General features: G+C 42.1%; 1 protein-coding gene across 1 annotated transcript in view; it reads left to right on the top strand.

Annotated features, from left to right (window-relative positions):
- Window positions 1-19,457, top strand: part of LOC122789780 — a 728,210-nt gene that overhangs the window by 299,173 nt on the left and 409,580 nt on the right. The window contains exon 9 of the mRNA XM_044057221.1: window positions 6,084-6,208. Within this exon, the coding sequence (XP_043913156.1) occupies window positions 6,084-6,208 (125 nt within the window). The remainder of the gene's footprint in view (window positions 1-6,083; window positions 6,209-19,457) is intronic.

The following is a 19,457-nucleotide window of genomic DNA, read 5'->3' as shown; positions in this document are numbered from 1 at the left end:
ATTTATATTACATATTTTTAAAATATCAGCAAGTCTACACTTATAATCCCTATGTAATTTATATATACGTGTGTGTGTGTGTGTGTGTGTGTGTTTGTGTGTGTGTGTGAGTGTGTGTCATTGTGTGTGTGTGCATGTGTGGGTGTGTATCATTGTCTGTGTGGGTGTGCATGTGTGGGTGTGTGTCATTGTCTGTGTGGGTGTGCGTGTGTTTGCGTGTGTGTGTGTTTGTGTGTGTGTGTAGGTGTGCGTCATTGTGTGTGTGTGTCTGTGTTTGTGTGCATGTGTGGTTGTGTGTCATTGTGTGTGCGTGCATGCGTGCGTGTGCGCGCGCGTGTGTGTGTGTGTGTGTGTGTGTGTGTGTGTGTGTGTGTGTGTGTGTGTGCATGTGTGGGTGTGTGTCATTGTGTGTGTGTGTCTGTGTTTGTGTGCATGTGTGGGTGTGTGTGTGTGTGTGTATGTGTGTGTGTGTGTGTGTGTGTCTGTGTGTCTGTGTGTGTGTGTGTGTGTGTGTGTGTGTGTGTGTGTGTGTGTGTGTGTGTGTGTGTATGTGTGTGTGTGTGTGTGTGTGTGTATATATATATATATATATATATATATATATATATATATATATATGTGTGCGCGTGTGTGCGCGTGTGTGTGTGTGTGCGTGTGTAATGTACTCAGCACATGGGAGGAGCATACAGCTGGTGTAACTCCAGAATGTGCAGTTTGTGCTGCTGCTGTCTCCAAGGTTCTGAAAGTGCATTATAATGCAAAACAGCCAAAAAGTGAAAAAGAGGTAGTACCTTAACCCAGAAGTTCTCATCCCAAACAGTATTCTATGCAGCCATACAGCAGTGTGTGTCATATTTAATTTTATTTATTTGGTTCATTAACATTTTTTGTGTACTATATAAACACAACAGAGAGACTGGCACAAAATCAGTCCGAGGGTTGTTGGTTCACCAGTATATTTTTGGCACCTTTCCTTTACTTGATATGGTTCTTGACAACAAAAAGCCAGTGAGTATTATCACAAGCTGTGATGTCATGAAGTAACGGGCTGCTGCCTGCCTGACATTTACAGCTGTTTAGCAATGGACTGCTACCTTCCTGCCATTTACTACTCTTTAGTAATGGACTGCTACCTGCCTGCCGTTTACACCTCTTTAGTAACAGACTGCTACCTGCCTGATATTTACAATGTTTTAGTAGTGGACTGCTACCTCCTTGCCATTTACAGCTCTTTAGTAATGGACTGCTATCTGCCTGATGTTTACAGCTGTTTAGTAATGGACTGCTGCCAGCCTGCCGTTTACAGCTCTTTAGTAACGGACCTCTACCTGCCTGCTGTTTACAGCTCTTTAGTAATGGACTGCTACCTGCCTGCTGTTTAAAGCTCTTTAGTAATGGACTGCTACCTGCCTGATGTTTACAGTTCTTTAGTAATGGACTGCATCCTGCCTGCCGTTTACGGCTCTTTAGTAATGGACTGCTACCTGCCTGCTGTTTAAAGCTCTTTAGTAATGGACTGCTACATGCCTGATGTTTAGAGTTCTTTAGTAATGGACTGCTACCTGCCTGCCGTTTACAGCTCTTTAGTAATGGACTGCTACATGCCTGATGTTTAGAGTTCTTTAGTAATGGACTGCTACCTGCCTGCTGTTTAAAGCTCTTTAGTAATGGACTGCTACATGCCTGATGTTTAGAGTTCTTTAGTAATGGACTGCTACCTGCCTGCTGTTTAAAGCTCTTTAGTAATGGACTGCTACATGCCTGATGTTTAGAGTTCTTTAGTAATGGACTGCTACCTGCCTGCTGTTTGCAGCTCTTTAGTAATGGACTGCTACCTGCCTGCTGTTTAAAGCTCTTTAGTAATGGACTGCTACATGCCTGATGTTTAGAGTTCTTTAGTAATGGACTGCTACCTGCCTGATGTTTAGAGTTCTTTAGTAATGGACTGCTACCTGCCTGCTGTTTAAAGCTCTTTAGTAATGGACTGCTACATGCCTAATGTTTAGAGTTCTTTAGTAATGGACTGCTACCTGCCTGCTGTTTAAAGCTCTTTAGTAATGGACTGCTACATGCCTGATGTTTAGAGTTCTTTAGTAATGGACTGCTACCTGCCTGCTGTTTAAAGCTCTTTAGTAATGGACTGCTACCTGCCTGCTGTTTAAAGCTCTTTAGTAATGGACTGCTACATGCCTGATGTTTACAGTTCTTTAGTAATGGACTGCTACCTGCCTGCTGTTTAAAGCTCTTTAGTAATGGACTGCTACCTGCCTGCTGTTTGCAGCTCTTTAGTAATGGACTGCTACCTGCCTGCTGTTTAAAGCTCTTTAGTAATGGACTGCTACATGCCTGATGTTTAGAGTTCTTTAGTAATGGACTGCTACCTGCCTGCTGTTTAAAGCTCTTTAGTAATGGACTGCTACATGCCTGATGTTTAGAGTTCTTTAGTAATGGACTGCTACCTGCCTGCTGTTTAAAGCTCTTTAGTAATGGACTGCTACATGCCTGATGTTTAGAGTTCTTTAGTAATGGACTGCTACCTGCCTGCTGTTTAAAGCTCTTTAGTAATGGACTGCTACATGCCTGATGTTTAGAGTTCTTTAGTAATGGACTGCTACCTGCCTGCTGTTTGCAGCTCTTTAGTAATGGACTGCTACCTGCCTGCTGTTTAAAGCTCTTTAGTAATGGACTGCTACATGCCTGATGTTTAGAGTTCTTTAGTAATGGACTGCTACCTGCCTGATGTTTAGAGTTCTTTAGTAATGGACTGCTACCTGCCTGCTGTTTAAAGCTCTTTAGTAATGGACTGCTACATGCCTAATGTTTAGAGTTCTTTAGTAATGGACTGCTACCTGCCTGCTGTTTAAAGCTCTTTAGTAATGGACTGCTACATGCCTGATGTTTAGAGTTCTTTAGTAATGGACTGCTACCTGCCTGCTGTTTAAAGCTCTTTAGTAATGGACTGCTACCTGCCTGCTGTTTAAAGCTCTTTAGTAATGGACTGCTACATGCCTGATGTTTACAGTTCTTTAGTAATGGACTGCTACCTGCCTGCTGTTTAAAGCTCTTTAGTAATGGACTGCTACCTGCCTGCTGTTTGCAGCTCTTTAGTAATGGACTGCTACCTGCCTGCTGTTTAAAGCTCTTTAGTAATGGACTGCTACATGCCTGATGTTTAGAGTTCTTTAGTAATGGACTGCTACCTGCCTGCTGTTTAAAGCTCTTTAGTAATGGACTGCTACATGCCTGATGTTTAGAGTTCTTTAGTAATGGACTGCTACATGCCTGATGTTTAGAGTTCTTTAGTAATGGACTGCTACATGCCTGATGTTTAGAGTTCTTTAGTAATGGACTGCTACATGCCTGATGTTTAGAGTTCTTTAGTAATGGACTGCTACATGCCTGATGTTTAGAGTTCTTTAGTAATGGACTGCTACCTGCCTGCTGTTTAAAGTTCTTTAGTAATGGACTGCTACATGCCTGATGTTTAGAGTTCTTTAGTAATGGACTGCTACATGCCTGATGTTTAGAGTTCTTTAGTAATGGACTGCTACCTGCCTGATGTTTAGAGTTCTTTAGTAATGGACTGCTACCTGCCTGCCGTTTACAGCTCTTTAGTAATGGACTGCTACATGCCTTTTGTTTAGAGTTCTTTAGTAATGGACTGCTACCTGCCTGATGTTTAGAGTTCTTTAGTAATGGACTGCTACCTGCCTGCCGTTTACAGCTCTTTAGTAATGGACTGCTACATGCCTGATGTTTACAGCTCTTTAGTAATGGACTGCTACCTGCCTGCTGTTTGCAGCTCTTTAGTAATGGACTGCTACCTGCCTGCTGTTTAAAGCTCTTTAGTAATGGACTGCTACATGCCTGATGTTTAGAGTTCTTTAGTAATGGACTGCTACCTGCCTGCTGTTTAAAGCTCTTTAGTAATGGACTGCTACCTGCCTGATGTTTAGAGTTCTTTAGTAATGGACTGCTACCTGCCTGCCGTTTACAGCTCTTTAGTAACAGACCTCTACCTGCCTGCCGTTTACAGCTCTTTAGTAATGGACTGCTACCTGCCTGCTGTTTACAGCTCTTTAGTAATGGACTGCTACCTGCCTGATGTTTAGAGTTCTTTAGTAATGGACTGCTACCTGCCTGATGTTTAGAGTTCTTTAGTAATGGACTGCTACCTGCCTGATGTTTAGAGTTCTTTAGTAATGGACTGCTACCTGCCTGATGTTTAGAGTTCTTTAGTAATGGACTGCTACCTGCCTGATGTTTAGAGTTCTTTAGTAATGGACTGCCACCTGCCTGCCATTTACAGCTGTTGATCTTATGTTTCTTCAACTTAATTCTTAACAGAAACAAATGGTGTCTTGTTGGTCCTGGCGGTACTGTAAGATACTGATGTTTGCTCTCTAAAGTGGCAATCACTTTGTAAAACAGAAGGGACACTCTGTGATTTATTTATAGTCTTATTGTGTTCCTGTTGTTATACAGAGAATGTAGAAACTTTAAGCTAGGCAGCACTTATCTTACTCATCCCCGCCTCATGTAAGTGGTGATGTCTTTGTGTCTCTGTGTGTCCCGTGAAGAAGATGTCCTTCCTTCTGCCCTTATCCATATGGGTATACATACAGTAACTCAGCAACTGGAGTAAACAGAAGTACCTGAGGTGTGATAGGTACATGCCTCTTCTTCCACCTGGGCAGATGTCTCTGCTCCCATGTCCTAGTGGGGGGGTGAGAGATAATTATCTTTTATTTGTTGACAATATATAGACTATGTGTGGAGTGTAAATACATACTTATTGCATATAAGATAACAGCAAATGAAAACATTTTTTTTTTTTAACTAAGGACAGGTAAAGAATGCTGTGGAGTCACAAGTCATAGTTTCACATTAAGAATGAAAGCCTGACCTATGGATTGTCTTCCTTTTATCACTAGTAAATGCAGTACTTAGCAAATACAGGTAGAAAGCAGAGAAGATTTGTTCTTCCTCAAATGCTAAAATAATTAAATAGTTCCATTAAACCATGAGGTATAGAAATTAGAAAATGACACTGAAAAACACCAGATATACCTTCTCGTCTAGTCATAAACTTGCTTCGGAAACCAATAAACCTTGTTTAAAATGTTGCGCAAATAAAGCCAGTGGAGGGATTGCATGAGGTTAAGACTTTCTAGGCTCTGTTTACTTTTTTGTTGTTGATACCATTCATAAACAAATAGCACAACACTTTTCAAAGTTTAATATAGTGTGTGATGAAACATGATGGTGAAGTGAGGCTTGCTTGGTTTCTCTGCAGTGAATTCCCAAATGATCAGGAATTTATCAGTGTTTCGAAGGGTGGCATTACAGATTCCACCCTTAACATGATTATCCAGGCACATAAACCTGCAATGTACTAACCCTTTAACTGTATTGTACAAGACTGTGTTACTAATGGGTGGCACAACCAGGAAATCAGCAGCAGAGTCATTGGTCACTCTCTCCACATATCAGTCCCTCTGGTCAGTGGTAAATCTATCACAGCCGGTGGGTTTTCATGCTCACCAGAGTAGTAAGTTTCTACTTGACAAAAATATATCAGAATCAGGGATAACTCTAGACATTCCTGAACCCCAACTCCTTAAGGGCTCCAGTTGCCAAGTTCAGCTCCCTGGTGTTGAATTTACCAATCACCGTTTTATGTAGGAAATCACTGATGGTGCAGTTTCTAAATGTGCGCCAACAATGATTCCTTCATTTGAGAAGATTTCTCCCTTTTTCATGCCCCTGTGAAGTCGATATGTAGTTCTGAGGTCATGGCGGCCTTACCCCTCAGACTTACTTTTTAGTGTTTTGGGAGCTTGAACCCTGACCAGTTTAACTCAGGGAGATGAATCTTCAGTGAGTTAAACATTTGTGATTCGTACGGGAGGCTTTATTGTGGGCTGAAGAAGGCCATAGAAGTTACTTATGAGACAGTACCAGGGGTGACACTTCAAGTACAATAAGCAGGAGGTCAGAGAGGGTGACTTATGGAGATAGTGGGGTGGTTATAAACATGGCACAGCGGTAACTAACTAGCTCTTATTTGATTTTGTTTGCAGTACTTACTCGATTGTAGATTGGACCAGGTCTGGGAAAGGTGCTTGAAGAAAATTCTGTCAACAACACCTCCTTCTGTGAACCCGTATTCTATACTTGTGACAGAGTTCTGGAAGGCTTCTCTCCGGTAAGTTTTGATGACTGGTGGATTACAAATTATGAGAATTCATTACTGCTCTTTGCAGTAGCAATAAAATTATAGAACGCAACAGTCACTGTGACTAATGTAGGACAGTCAGGTATCAGGTGAGACTAGATGATCGATTGATTCCATGTTCACGTGATTGATCTGAGAACTGGTAATCATGAGAGACACGCAGCTTTAAGGCTTATTCAATGTGTAGCACAAGGAAAGAGGTGATGTCGATGGGAAATGTGAACTGAACTTTGACAAAGATTACTAACTGAAGTGTGGACACTGCATAGGGATCCTATTGAGACAGTTACATTCACAACCCTGTGATTAGAGTGTACATCTTCTTGCTCTGAAGCCTGGGTTATAGCTGAAAGGGGTCCTTTGGGACAGCCTACCTACTTAGACAGATATATTTATATACAGACTGAAAAACAGACAGACAAATGACCCTCATTAAGCAATAATTATCTGAAGGGTACAGGGAGATGGAAACAATACCCTAGAAAATTTAAGGTATTTTGATTACAAGATTCTGCCATTTTGTTTAGTGAATGATTTATGCTTTAAAGTGCAATGTTGAATAAATGAAATGATATTTGTGAAAAGTGTGACTGGATGCAGTCTGAGAGTTCTCAGCATACTACAGAAGTACGCTGAAGATATATATATATATATATATATATATATATATATATATATATATATATATCTATATACATATATATATATATATATAGGAGCCGTTTATAATCTCGAAATACTGAAATGTTGAATTTCAGTATCTCGAGACTATAAACCCGAATGTTTAAAATAGCAAAAATTTATAATCATGAATTCGAATATCTCGAATTCGCGGTTATGGCCTTACGCTATGTGATGTCCGGGATTGTGTGTTTATGGTGCACAGTGCTGTGTGCGGATCTAGGTGTTTTGCCGGGTAAGTGAGTGTTTTGTAAGGGATTTGAGTGGGGGTTAGAGTGTGTTTGAGTGTGCTGATATGTTTGATATGTGTGTGTGAGGGACTGGAGAATGTGCGTGTGTGAGTTTGCTTTTGTTTCCTGTTTGTGCGATCTCGGAGTTAGTATACATATATATATATATATATATATATATATATATATATATATATATATATATAAGTAGGGGGTGGGTGGTGCAGGGGGGCTTGCCCCCCTGCTTATGTGTGTATGAGTTGTGTATGTGTGTAGTTTTTGTTTGTTTATGTTGTGATGTGGGTGTTGTGCCGTATGTATGATGTAGTGTATGCGGTTTGTTCGGTGTTTTAAATTTTGCGGTTTTGGGCACAGGGTTTTGTAGCTTTAGTGTTTTGTGAATTCGGTTTCATAGTTTTGAGATACTGAAATTCGATGTTTCAGTATTTTGAGATTATGAAGTGAATATACACACATATATATATATATATATATATATATATATATATATATATAGAAGCACTACATTATCCTGAAAGCCCAAAATTCTGAGACCAAAATGCTGAAAACTCAAAATCTTGAAAACTCAAAACTCTGAAAACAGACGGGATATCAACACTTACTATATTCCAGCACAAGTGCATACAGAAACATATTACCCTTCAACTATATGCAGGGGGGCAAGCCCCCTTGCACCCCCACACCCCCTGCTACATAAATATAACAACTCCGAGATTGCACTTCAGTACACTAAGTGCAATTTCGAAGTTGATATATTTAAGTAGCAGGGGGTGTGGGGAGCACAGGGGGGCTTGCCCCCCTGGTTATACTTGGAGAAGAGTAATATGGTTTGTGTTTTATTTGTTTCTGTATGCACTTGTGCTGGAATATAGTAAGTGTTGGTATCCTGTGTGTTTTCAGGATTTTGAGTTTTCAAGATTTTGAACTTTCGGGATTTTGGTCTCAGGATTTTGGACTTTCAGGATTCTATAGAGCTCCTATATATATATATATATATATATATATATATATATATATATATATATATATATATATATATATATATATATATATATATATATTATATGCATGTTTTTATTTGATGTATTTAATTTATATCTTAGTGGTCTGGATGACTCTTTTTTCACCTTATCTATTGTAACATGAATTGTAATATAAGATGCCAAAAGGTGAGTAGAAAGAAAATATGCTGTTGTCAAGACAGGTCACCTAGCAGCCTGGCAAGAGGGGGTGGGAACAGGAAGGGCACCATGTTATGTCTAGAAATGGGAACTTTTAAAATATGACAGAGTGATCGTAGAGGACTAAAATGAAACAAGGTGATACCACCTACACAAGAGATGAAACAATAAGAGGAGGGGAGGGTGGGCATATTTTGGATTATAGGATGGAACTCTGCAGGAAAATTCTAGCAGCTTGTTAGATCAGTAGGCTCTACAATCCATGTGCAGAAACAATAAAAATCAGTGTATGTGCTTATCTGTGTGAGCGTGTATGTTTGCCTAACAGCATACAGTGTGGATGTGTGCATGCTGAGCACATTTCTGTTTATGTTACTGGGAGTAATCATTAACATTTGCAAGTATTATCTTACATACATTGTGGATGTGTGCATGCTGAATACATTTCTGTGTATGTTACTGCGAGTAATTGTTAACATTTGTAAGTATTATCTTACATACATTGTGGATGTCTGCATTCTGAGCACATTTCTGTGTATGTTACTGGGAGTAATCATTAACATCTGTAAGTATTATCTTACATACATCGTGGATGTGTGCATGCTGAGTGCATTTCTGTGTATGTTACTGGGAGTAATCGTTAACATTTGTAAGTATTATCTTACATACATCGTGGATGTATGCATTATGAGCACATTTTTGTGTATGTTACTGGGAGTAATCATTAACATTTGTAAGTATTATCTTACATACATTGTGGATGTGTGCATGCTGAGCACATTTCTGTGTATGTTACTGGGAGTAATCATTAACATTTGTAAGTAATATCTTACATACATCGTGGATGTGTGCGTCTTGAGCACATTTCTGTGTATGTTGCTGAGATTAATCATTAACATTTGTAAGTATTATCTTACATACATTGTGGATGTGTGCATGCTGAGCACATTTCTGTGTATGTTACTGGGAGTAATCATTAACATCTGTAAGTATTATCTTACATACATCGTGGATGTGTGCATGCTGAGTGCAATACTTTGTATGTTACTGGGAGTAATCATTAACATTTGTAAGTCTTATCTTACATACATCGTGAATGTGTGCATTCTGAGCACATTTCTGTGTATGTTACTGGGAGTAATCGTTAACATTTGTAAGTATTACCTTACATACATTGTGGATGTGTGCATGCTGAGCACATTACTGTGTATGTTACTGGGAGTAATCGTTAACATTTGTAAGTATTATCTTACATCCATCATGGATGTGTGCATGCTGAGCACATTTCTGTGTATGCTACTGGGAGTAATCGTTAACATTTGTAAGTATTATCTTACATACATCATGGATGTGTGCATTCTGAGCACATTTCTGTGTATGTTACTGGGAGTAATCATTAACATTTGTAAGTATTATCTTACATACATTGTGGATGTGTGCATGTTGCACACATTTCTGTGTATGTTACTGGGAGTAATCATTAACATTTGTAAGTATTATCTTACATACATTGTGGATGTGTGCATGCTGCACACATTTCTGTGTACGTTACTGGGAGTAATCATTAACATTTGTAAGTATTATCTTACATACATCGTGGATGTGTGCATGTTGAGTGCATTTCTGTGTATGTTACTGGGAGTAATCGTTAACATTTGTAAGTATTATCTTACATCCATCGTGGATGTGTGCATCCTGAGCACATTTCTGTGTATATTGCTGAGATTAATCATTAACATTTGTAAGTATTATCTTACATACATTGTGGATGTGTGCATGCTGAGCACATTTATGTGTATGTTACTGGGAGTAATCATTAACATTTGTAAGTATTATCTTACATACATCGTGGATGTGTGCATGCTGAGTGCATTTCTGTGTATGTTACTGGGAGTAATTGTTAACATTTGTAAGTATTATCTTACATACATCGTGGATGTGTGCATGCTGAGCACATTTCTGTGTATGTTACTGGGAGTAATCAACATTTGTAAGTATTATCTTACCTACATCGTGGATGTGTGCATGCTGAGCGCATTTCTGTGTATGTTACTGGGAGTAATCGTTAACATTTCTTAGTATTATCTTACATACATCATGGATGTGTGCATGCTGAGCACATTTCTGTGTATGTTACTGGGAGTAATCGTTAACATTTGTAAGTATTATCTTACATACATCATGGATGTGTACATGCTGAGTGCATTTCTGTTTATGTTACTGGGAGTAATTGTTAACATTTGTAAGTATTATCTTACACACATCGTGGATGTTTGCATGCTGAGCACATTTCTGTGTATGTTACTGGGAGTAATCATTAACATTTGTAAGTATTATCTCTCAAAGGTCCAGAATTTCACACAACATTCAGATTTTTGCTTCATAATTTTGGTCTGTTCTCATAAACCTTGTAGTTTTGTGGGAAATCATTGAGGATTGAAGTCACTAAATACTTATACTCATTTGAGATTCAAACTTTGTAGCCTTCAGAACATGCATGCTAATACAAAATTGTTTATCTTAGCAACTTTCTAATTTTATAAGAGCAATATTTAAAATTTGTCCCTGATTTTGGGTCTTTGGCCTCCAATTATGTTTGGCTTTGCCTAAAATTCTTTAGCTAAGAGTTTGAGAGGTATGTATGCAAGCTGTAGAAGAAATTCTAACAGGACATTCACATCTACACCTGCTGTTACTTGGAGTCACCTGCATTGCAAGATGTATACTCACTCACTTTTTGCTATGTCTATTAATTATTTACCCTGGCCTTTACCTGTTCTCTGTCTCATGATTGTATAGTTTCTAACTAAAGTCTTTGTCTCTTATCCAAGGGCCTGTCTAATACCATTTTGTATATCTAGTTAAATTTACTTTGACATGATTAATAATAATTTGGGCTAAGAATCTGGATCCATTTATAAACTTATGGTGCTTGCGACAAATTTGTGCAGCTGAAAGAAGAAAACTACAGGCTGCTTGGTCATCACCCTTTCAGTCATATCACACCAGCATAACCCATCTACTGTTGTTCCAACATCCATAACTCTTCTAATGATATTCTAGAACAGTATGTGGGTTGTAACTTTAGAAAGCATTTCCAAGTGACACACTTGCAGTATAAATACCAAGTACGTGCAGGCAGCAATGCCATTTTGAGAGAACAGCCAGTGTGTGAGTTTGTACGAATGTGGCAGTCAGTCTGTTTATAGGTTTATTTAAGTTTAAGTTACAAAGCCTCAATCCTGATGTGTTTGTGTACAATAAAGCTGCTTGAACAGAACCCACAACTGTTTGTCTGTTTTATCCTGACCATACGAGCAACAGGTATCATTCCCTACTATGCTTACAGGTGTATCCCATCACCATTTCATCAGCATCTTTCGTATCATTTCAGCTACTCTTCCATCATCTGAATCTGTTGCAGTGGTATTGTCTGCCATCATGCTGTCATGGTGTTCCCTCACTTAAGACATGACCTTAGCAATAAGCTACTGATATTCTATCATTACCCATCATTCTGAGGGTGATGTTGCACACATGACCTGAGTGGTTAGGCTACTGATATTCTATCATTACCCATCATTCTGAGGGTGATGTTGCACACATGACCTGAGTGGTTAGGCTACTGATATTCTGCCATTACCTATCATTTTGTGAGTGATGTTTATTCTTCCAGGACTTTCATCACTCATTATCATACCTCTCATCTTGTATAAATTAGGTGAAGCACTATGATTTCTGCCTTCATACTTTTGTTCTTCACAGGTTTACTGATTTGCTTCGTACATGTAGATCCATTTAAGGGAGCAGATATATTTATTTAATGAACTAACCTATACAAAGATTTCTTGTCACCAGACATATGGGGTCTAGCACACAAACATCTTCTATTCTGAAGCATAAGAAAGTCCACCTCGTTCTGACCCCCTCCTCTATGAGTTGTAATGCAGCTGACAGCTGTGCCCATTCCTTTACCACTTGTATCCCATAATCCATCATGCTACCAGTGCTGCCCTACTACACATCACTGTCTCATGACCTACCATTCAGCCACTGATCCAGCACCCAAAACTCTGACAGTGGTATTTTGTCACCCCTTGCACTTTCATTCATGGTGCCATTGATATTCAGTTGTTCAGGGAGTGATGTCATCCACGCCAGTAGTGCTCCATCATTCATCCCAACAGTGTCCTGTCATCCATTACTCTGATAGTGGTGTCCCATCATCCCTCACTCTAACAGTGGTGTCTAGACATCCATCACAGCAGTATCCAATCACCCATCAGTTAGATAATAGTGTCCTATAAAGTATCCCACTAGTGTTCCATCATGCATTGCTCTGATAGTGGTGTCTCATTGTCCAGCACCCTGATAATGGTGTCCAGACATCCATCCCAGCATTACTCATCACTCAGATAATGGTGCCCTATCAACCATCCCGGCAGTGTCCCATTATGCATTGCTCTGGTAGTGGTGTCTCATTGTCCAGCACCCTGATAATGGTGTCCAAACATGCATCCCACCAGGATCCCGTCATGCATCATTCTGCTAGTAATGCTCAGTCATCCATTATGCTTTAGCATCTTCCTTAATTAGCCTAATAACACTTCATTTTTTTTGAGGTAGTGTAACAACTGTCTCATGTTTACTAATAGCCCAGTTCTTCTAGAAAATACTGCTTCCTCCTTTGAGAATGCACTTATTTATCAAACTTGGAGGTTAGTCTATGTATCCCACCTGTGGTCAGTGAACACCACCACAACAGAACTACATTACCACAGTTTCACAACATCACTCCTACGTGCACTGATGTAGTAAAGAAACCCTTGCTGCAGCTTCCTATGCCTCCTAGTCATCCTACTAACTTACTTCAGCCATGCAGCCAGAATTCTAACACCACACCATACATTTATCTACTGTTATTGCAAGCCGGTGCCAACAGGTTCATAGGTTCTAACACCACACCAGCGCATTTACCTACTGTTACTGCAAGCCTATGCCAACAGGTTCATAGGTTCTAACACCACACCAGCGCATTTACCTACTGTTACTGCAAGGCTGTGCCAACAGGTTCATAGGTTCTAACACGACATCAGCACATGTACCTACTGTTACTGCAAGCCTGTGCCAGCAGGTTCATAGGTTCTAATACCCACCAGCACATTTTGGTACTGTTACTGCAAGCCTGTGCCAACAGGTTCATAGCATCTAATACCACACCAGCACATGTAGGTTCTAACACCACACCAGCACATGTACCTACTGTTACTGCAAGGCTGTGCCAACAGGTTCATAGGTTCTAACACCACACCAGCACATGTACCTACTGTTACTGCAAGGCTGTACCACCAGGTTCATAGGTTCTGACACCACACCAGCGCATTTACCTACTGTTACTGCAAGGCTGTGCCACCAGGTTCATAAGTTCTAACACCACACCATTGCATTTACCTACTGTTACTGCAAGGCTGTGCCAACAGGTTCATAGGTTCTAACACCACACACGCACATTTACCTACTGTTACTTCAAGGCTGTGCCAGCAGGTTCATAGGTGCTAACACCACACCAGCCCATGTACCTACTGTTACTGCAGGGCTGTGCCAACAGGTTCATAGGTTCTAACACCACACCAGTACATTTACCTACTGTTATTGCAAGGCTGTGCCAACAGGTTCATAGGTTCTAACACCACACCAGTACATTTACCTACTGTTACTGCAAGGCTGTGCCAACAGGTTCATAGGTTCTAACAGCACACCAGTGCATTTACCTACTGTTACTGCAAGGCTGTGCCAACAGGTTCATAGGTTCTAACAGCACACCAGTGCATTTACCTACTGTTACTGCAAGGCTGTGCCACCAGGTTCATAGGTTCTAACATCACACCAGCACATGTACCTACTGTTACTGCAAGGCTGTGCCAACAGGTTCATAGGTTCTGACACCACACCAGCGCATTTACCTACTGTTACTGCAAGGCTGTGCCGCCAGGTTCATAGGTTCTAACACCACACCAGTGCATTTACCTACTGTTACTGCAAGGCTGTGCCAACAGGTTCATAGGTTCTAACACCACACAAGTGCATTTACCTACTGTTACTTCAAGGCTGTGCCAGCAGGTTCATAGATGCTAACACCACACCAGCCCATGTGCCTACTGTTACTGCAAGGCTGTGCCAACAGGTTCATAGGTTCTAACACCACACCAGTGCATTTACCTACTGTTACAGCAAGGCTGTGCCAACAGGTTCATAGGTTCTAACACCACACCAGTGCATTTACTTACTGTTACTGCAAGGCTGTGCCAACAGGTTCATAGGTTCTAACACCACACCAGCGCATTTATCTACCGTTACTGCAAGGCTGTGCCAACAGGTTCATAGGTTCTAACACCACACCAGCACATGTACTTACTGTTACTGCAAGGCTGTGCCAACAGGTTCATAGGTTCTAACACCACACTAGCACATGTACCTACTGTTACTGCAAGCCTGTGCCAACAGGTTCTTAGGTTCCAACAACACACCAGCACATGTACCTACTGTTACTGCAAAGCTGTGCCAACAGGTTCATAGGTTCTAACACCACACCAGTACATTTACCTACTGTTACTGCAAGGCTGTGTCAACAGGTTCATATGTGATTACTAGGAAAATGGCCCCAGGAGTCTTTTTAACCCTATCCATATTTCCCAAGGTGAAAATCACACCCTGTACCTTGTGTTTGAGAGGTAAACACCTTAAACATTATGGCAACTGTGAAGGCTGCCAGACTGGCAGTGGAGATGTGATGCCCTCATTGAATGGACAGCTCAACCTTTCTGCAGTGGACTTAAAAATCCAGCTGGAGCTAAAGATACTTGAGTTGGAGACCAGGTGTGTGGAATTAGAAGCAAATGAGAGACCACAACGTTTGCAGGCTGAGGAGAATGATAAACTGTTACATCTGCAAGCTGAGGAACAAGAGAAGCAGAGGCAGTATGAGAAGGAGATGCTGACTCTTTACCAGTGTCATGGAGGTAAAGGGGAAGGGAGTAACTGAACCCGATAAGCACAAAAGGTCAGTAAATTTCTTCTGCGGTTTAAAGAGGGGGATACTTTTGATTCTTTCATTCATATGTTTGAGACGGTATGTAAACAGTATGAAGGTGACCAATGACTCTGGGTACAGTTCCTGACCCCCTTACTCCATGGTAAAGCTGTAACTGCATTATCTAAAATGTCTGACGTATGTTTTGGTTATACTGCTGTTAAGAAATGTCTATTAGAACTGTTTAAGCTAACACCTGAAATGTATAGGAAAAAGTTTTGTGAGCATAGACACAAGGTAGATGAAAGTGTGTGTGAATATGTTGCTGAATTGAGCACTTATTTCCATAGATGGGTGAGTGGATGTCAGTTCACCAGTTTTGAAGGGCTGGCAGACATTTTGGTGAGGGAACAAGCCATTAGCACTTTGCCTGAGGACATGAGGATCTGGTTAGCTGATAGACAATGTGCTACTTCAGATGAGCTGGGGAAGAAGGGAGACCTATACCTGGCAAGCAGGGCAGCCCTGCACAGGAAGGGGACCCCCAGCACTGCTCATGGGTCTAAAGGAACCCAGGGTGGGCAGCACAGATTGCCCCAACAGAATCTGCCAGTAGCAGGGGAAGCCACTAGTCCAGGTACACGTCCAGGAACTAGGGTTAAATGTTTTGAATGCAACCAGTGGGACCATGTGGCATACAGGTGTCCATGGAGGCAAGATGGGGAACCAAAGGTGAGGGAGGCAGTAAGTGGGAAAGACAAAATGCCAATAGTAGGTTGTCTTGGGACAACAAGGGTACCAAACTACCACCAGAGGCTATATCCTATTGTAGTGAATGGCAAAGAGGCCATTGCCAAGAGAGACACAGCCTCTGATATAACCATTGCAAAGCCTGCAATGGTTACAGAGGAGCACTACCTGCCTGTGCAGTCTACTCCAGTCAGGGCTTTAGGAGGGATCCCATTCCAAATACATTTGGCTACGGTTCACCTTGATTGAGAGGGTGGAAAAGGAAGCCAGCAAGTAGGTGTGTTTGAGGATATACCTGCAGATGTCCTGATAGGGAATGATTTTGATAGTGCAGTACCCTATGCTTCTGCATTTACACACAGTCAGGATTGGAGACAAGCATGTGGGTCTGGTAGCCTGGGGGAGACTCAGACAAGACTGCATGCTTGCAGACAGGACTGGTGAGGTGGTTACTTCAGGGAGGGAGCTACCCTGTAGCAGTGAGACTGAAGGTGAGCCACAGCTGCTTGTGGGTGCTGATGTTCCCTTGGACAGAGGGACTATAAAGGTAGAGGTGAGTAGTAGTACCCAGGCTGACAGTGAGGCACCACTGTCAGAGGATGCCAGACTTCCTGTGGAAGGGGAACTGGGAATGGTTACAAGGAGAGAGTTGAGACAAGCTCAGCTCTTGGACCCTACATTGCAAGGCCTGAGGCAGGTAGCTAGGGAGGCACCTGATTCTCAAGGAAAGGGGGAATCTGTATATTGGGACAAAGGGTTACTATACAGAGAGTGGGCCCTTAAGGGAGGGCTAGAAGGTGAGAGAGTACAGCAGTTGATAGTGCCTAGAGCCTACCATCTGGCACTTCTAGCCATAGCCCATGATATTCCCTTTGCAGGTCATATGGGCATAAAACGTACAAAGAGGCATATTATGCAGAACATCTATTGGCCTGGAATTTCCAGAGATGTAACAGGGTACTGCAGGACTTGTGAGCATTGCCAAAACGTAGGCAAGGCAGGAGACAAGGTGAGAGCTCCTTTGATGCCTTTGTCTGTGATTGAGGAGCAATTTCAGAGGGTAGCTATGGATATTGTGGGTCCTCTGAGTACCCCAAGTTCCACAGGGAAAAATTATATCCTAGTGGTAGTGGATTATGCTACACGATACTCTGAGTGGCTTTGTCCTCCATTGAGGCAGAGAAGGTGGCAAATGCTTTGTTAGAGATTTTCAGCAGGGTAGGTTTCCCAAAAGAAATACTGACTGACAGAGGTGACAATTTCATGTCAGACCTGCTAGCTTGTCTGTGGAAGTCCTGTGGGGTGAAGCACATGAAGACCACCCCCTACCATCCCCAGACTAATGGTCTTGTTGAGAGGTTAAACTCTACAATCAAGTCCATGCTACAGGCATTTGCAAATCAGTTTAAGAAGGAGTGGGACAGATATTTGCCCCATCTGTTGTTGCTTACAGAGAGGTTCCCCAGGAATCCACGGGTTTTTCATCCTTTGAGTTGCTGTATGGGCATAGGGTGAGGGGACCTCTAGATTTAATTCGAGATGAGTGGGAAGGTGAGTGCTAGTCTCACAAGGAGCCTGTTGTGGCAGATGTCCTAAACCTCAGGACAAGGCTCAGGGAACTCATGGGCTTGGCCTAGGAGAACCTGGCAGAAGCCCAACAACAGAAAAAGGTGTGGTATGACAGGAATGCTTGAGCTACAGAGTATGCTGTGGGGCAGCAGGTAATGGTTCTCATTCCTGTCAGGCACAACAAGCTGCAAGCAGCATGGGATGGACCCTACAAGGTGGTAAAAAAGGTAAGTGATGTTAACTACATGGTGGAACTGCTAGGCAGATGGCAGGGGCACAAATTGTACTATGTTAACATGATGAAACCTTACCATGATAGGGAGGCCCTTGCGGTGAGCATTTGTAGTGGATTGCAGGAGGAGTCTGAGGGAGATCTGGGGACTGATCTCCTCAACGAGGCTTGGGCTGACACCTCAGTGGAAGGGGTAGCAATGTCCCAGCAGCTATCACCTACCCAAGTTTGAGAAATCTGAGCAGTGTTGCAGGAATTTGGGGACATTTTCACTGGGAAACCAGGGTGCACCCACTTGGTGCAGCACCAGGTGGACACAGGACCCCAAAGGCCTATTAGGCAGGCCCCTTATAGAGTGCCTGAGAGAGTCAAACATACTCTGAGGGAGGAGGTACAGGAGATGTTGAAACTAGGGGTGATTCAAGAGTCCAACAATCCCTGGGCCTCCCCAGTGGTGCTGGTGCCAAAGAAGGATGGCTGCACCGGGTTCTATGTGGACTACAGGAAACTAAATAGTCATACAGAGTCGGATGCTTACCCCATGCCTAGGACAGATGAGGCTCTAGAGCAGCTGGGTGGGGCTAAGTATCTTACGACCATTGATCTTACCAAGGGTTACTGGCAGGTGCCCTTGACTCCCAGTGCTAGAGAGAAGTCAGCTTTTGTGACTCCTTTTGGCTTGTATGAGTTCACAAAGATACCCTTTGGGATGAAGAATGCCCCAGTGACTTTCCAGAGGCTGGTAGATCGTATCCTAGAAGGAGCTGGAGGGTTTGCCCTTGTTTACCTGGATGATATTGCCATCTACAGCCATTCTTGGCCAGAGCACCTTCAGTATGTTAGGGAGGAGCTGGGCAGACTACAGAGGGCAAGGATGACCATCAAGCAAAGCAAATATTAGGTGGGTATGGCAGAGGTCTCCTACCTAGGACATAGAGTGGGGAGTTGTAAGATAAGGCCAGAGCCTGCCAAAGTGAAAGCCATTCAGGCATGGCTGGCACCTGTTATGAAAAAGCAGGTGAGGGCATTTTTTAGGGACAGCAGGGTACTACAGAAAGTTTGTCCCCAGTTATAGTACCATAGCTGCTCCCCTCACAGACCTGACAAAGAAGAAGAGGCCAGATAAGGTAGTGTGGACCCCAGCATGTGAGCAGGTATTACAGAAGCTTAAGGAAACTTTGGGAGGACCCCCTGTGTTAGCCAGTCCAGATTACAGCAAAGAATTTGTTGTGCAGTTGGATGCTTCAAACCATGGGGTGGGGCTATGCTTAGCCAGATTTCTTCAGAGGGGGACAAGCACCCAGTGGTTTATCTCAGTCATAGGCTCCAACCCAGGGAGGAATGCTATGCAGCTGTAGAAAAGGAATTTCTAGCCATAGTGTGGGCATTGCTGAAACTTCCGCCTTATCTGTATGGAAGGAAAGTCACTGTTATGACAGATCTCAACCTCCTAACATGGTTAAACAGAGCCATCCAGCAAAATACCAAGTTGCTAAGATGGAACCTGGGGTTGCAAGCATATGAT

Source organism: Protopterus annectens, chromosome 15.part0, assembly GCF_019279795.1.
Source record: "Protopterus annectens isolate FY-2018-M chromosome 15.part0, PAN1.0, whole genome shotgun sequence".
Lineage (NCBI taxonomy): Eukaryota > Metazoa > Chordata > Ceratodontiformes > Protopteridae > Protopterus > Protopterus annectens.
The sequence above is the reverse complement of the archived record's forward strand: the minus strand, read 5'-3'. Positions and strand labels throughout refer to the sequence as shown.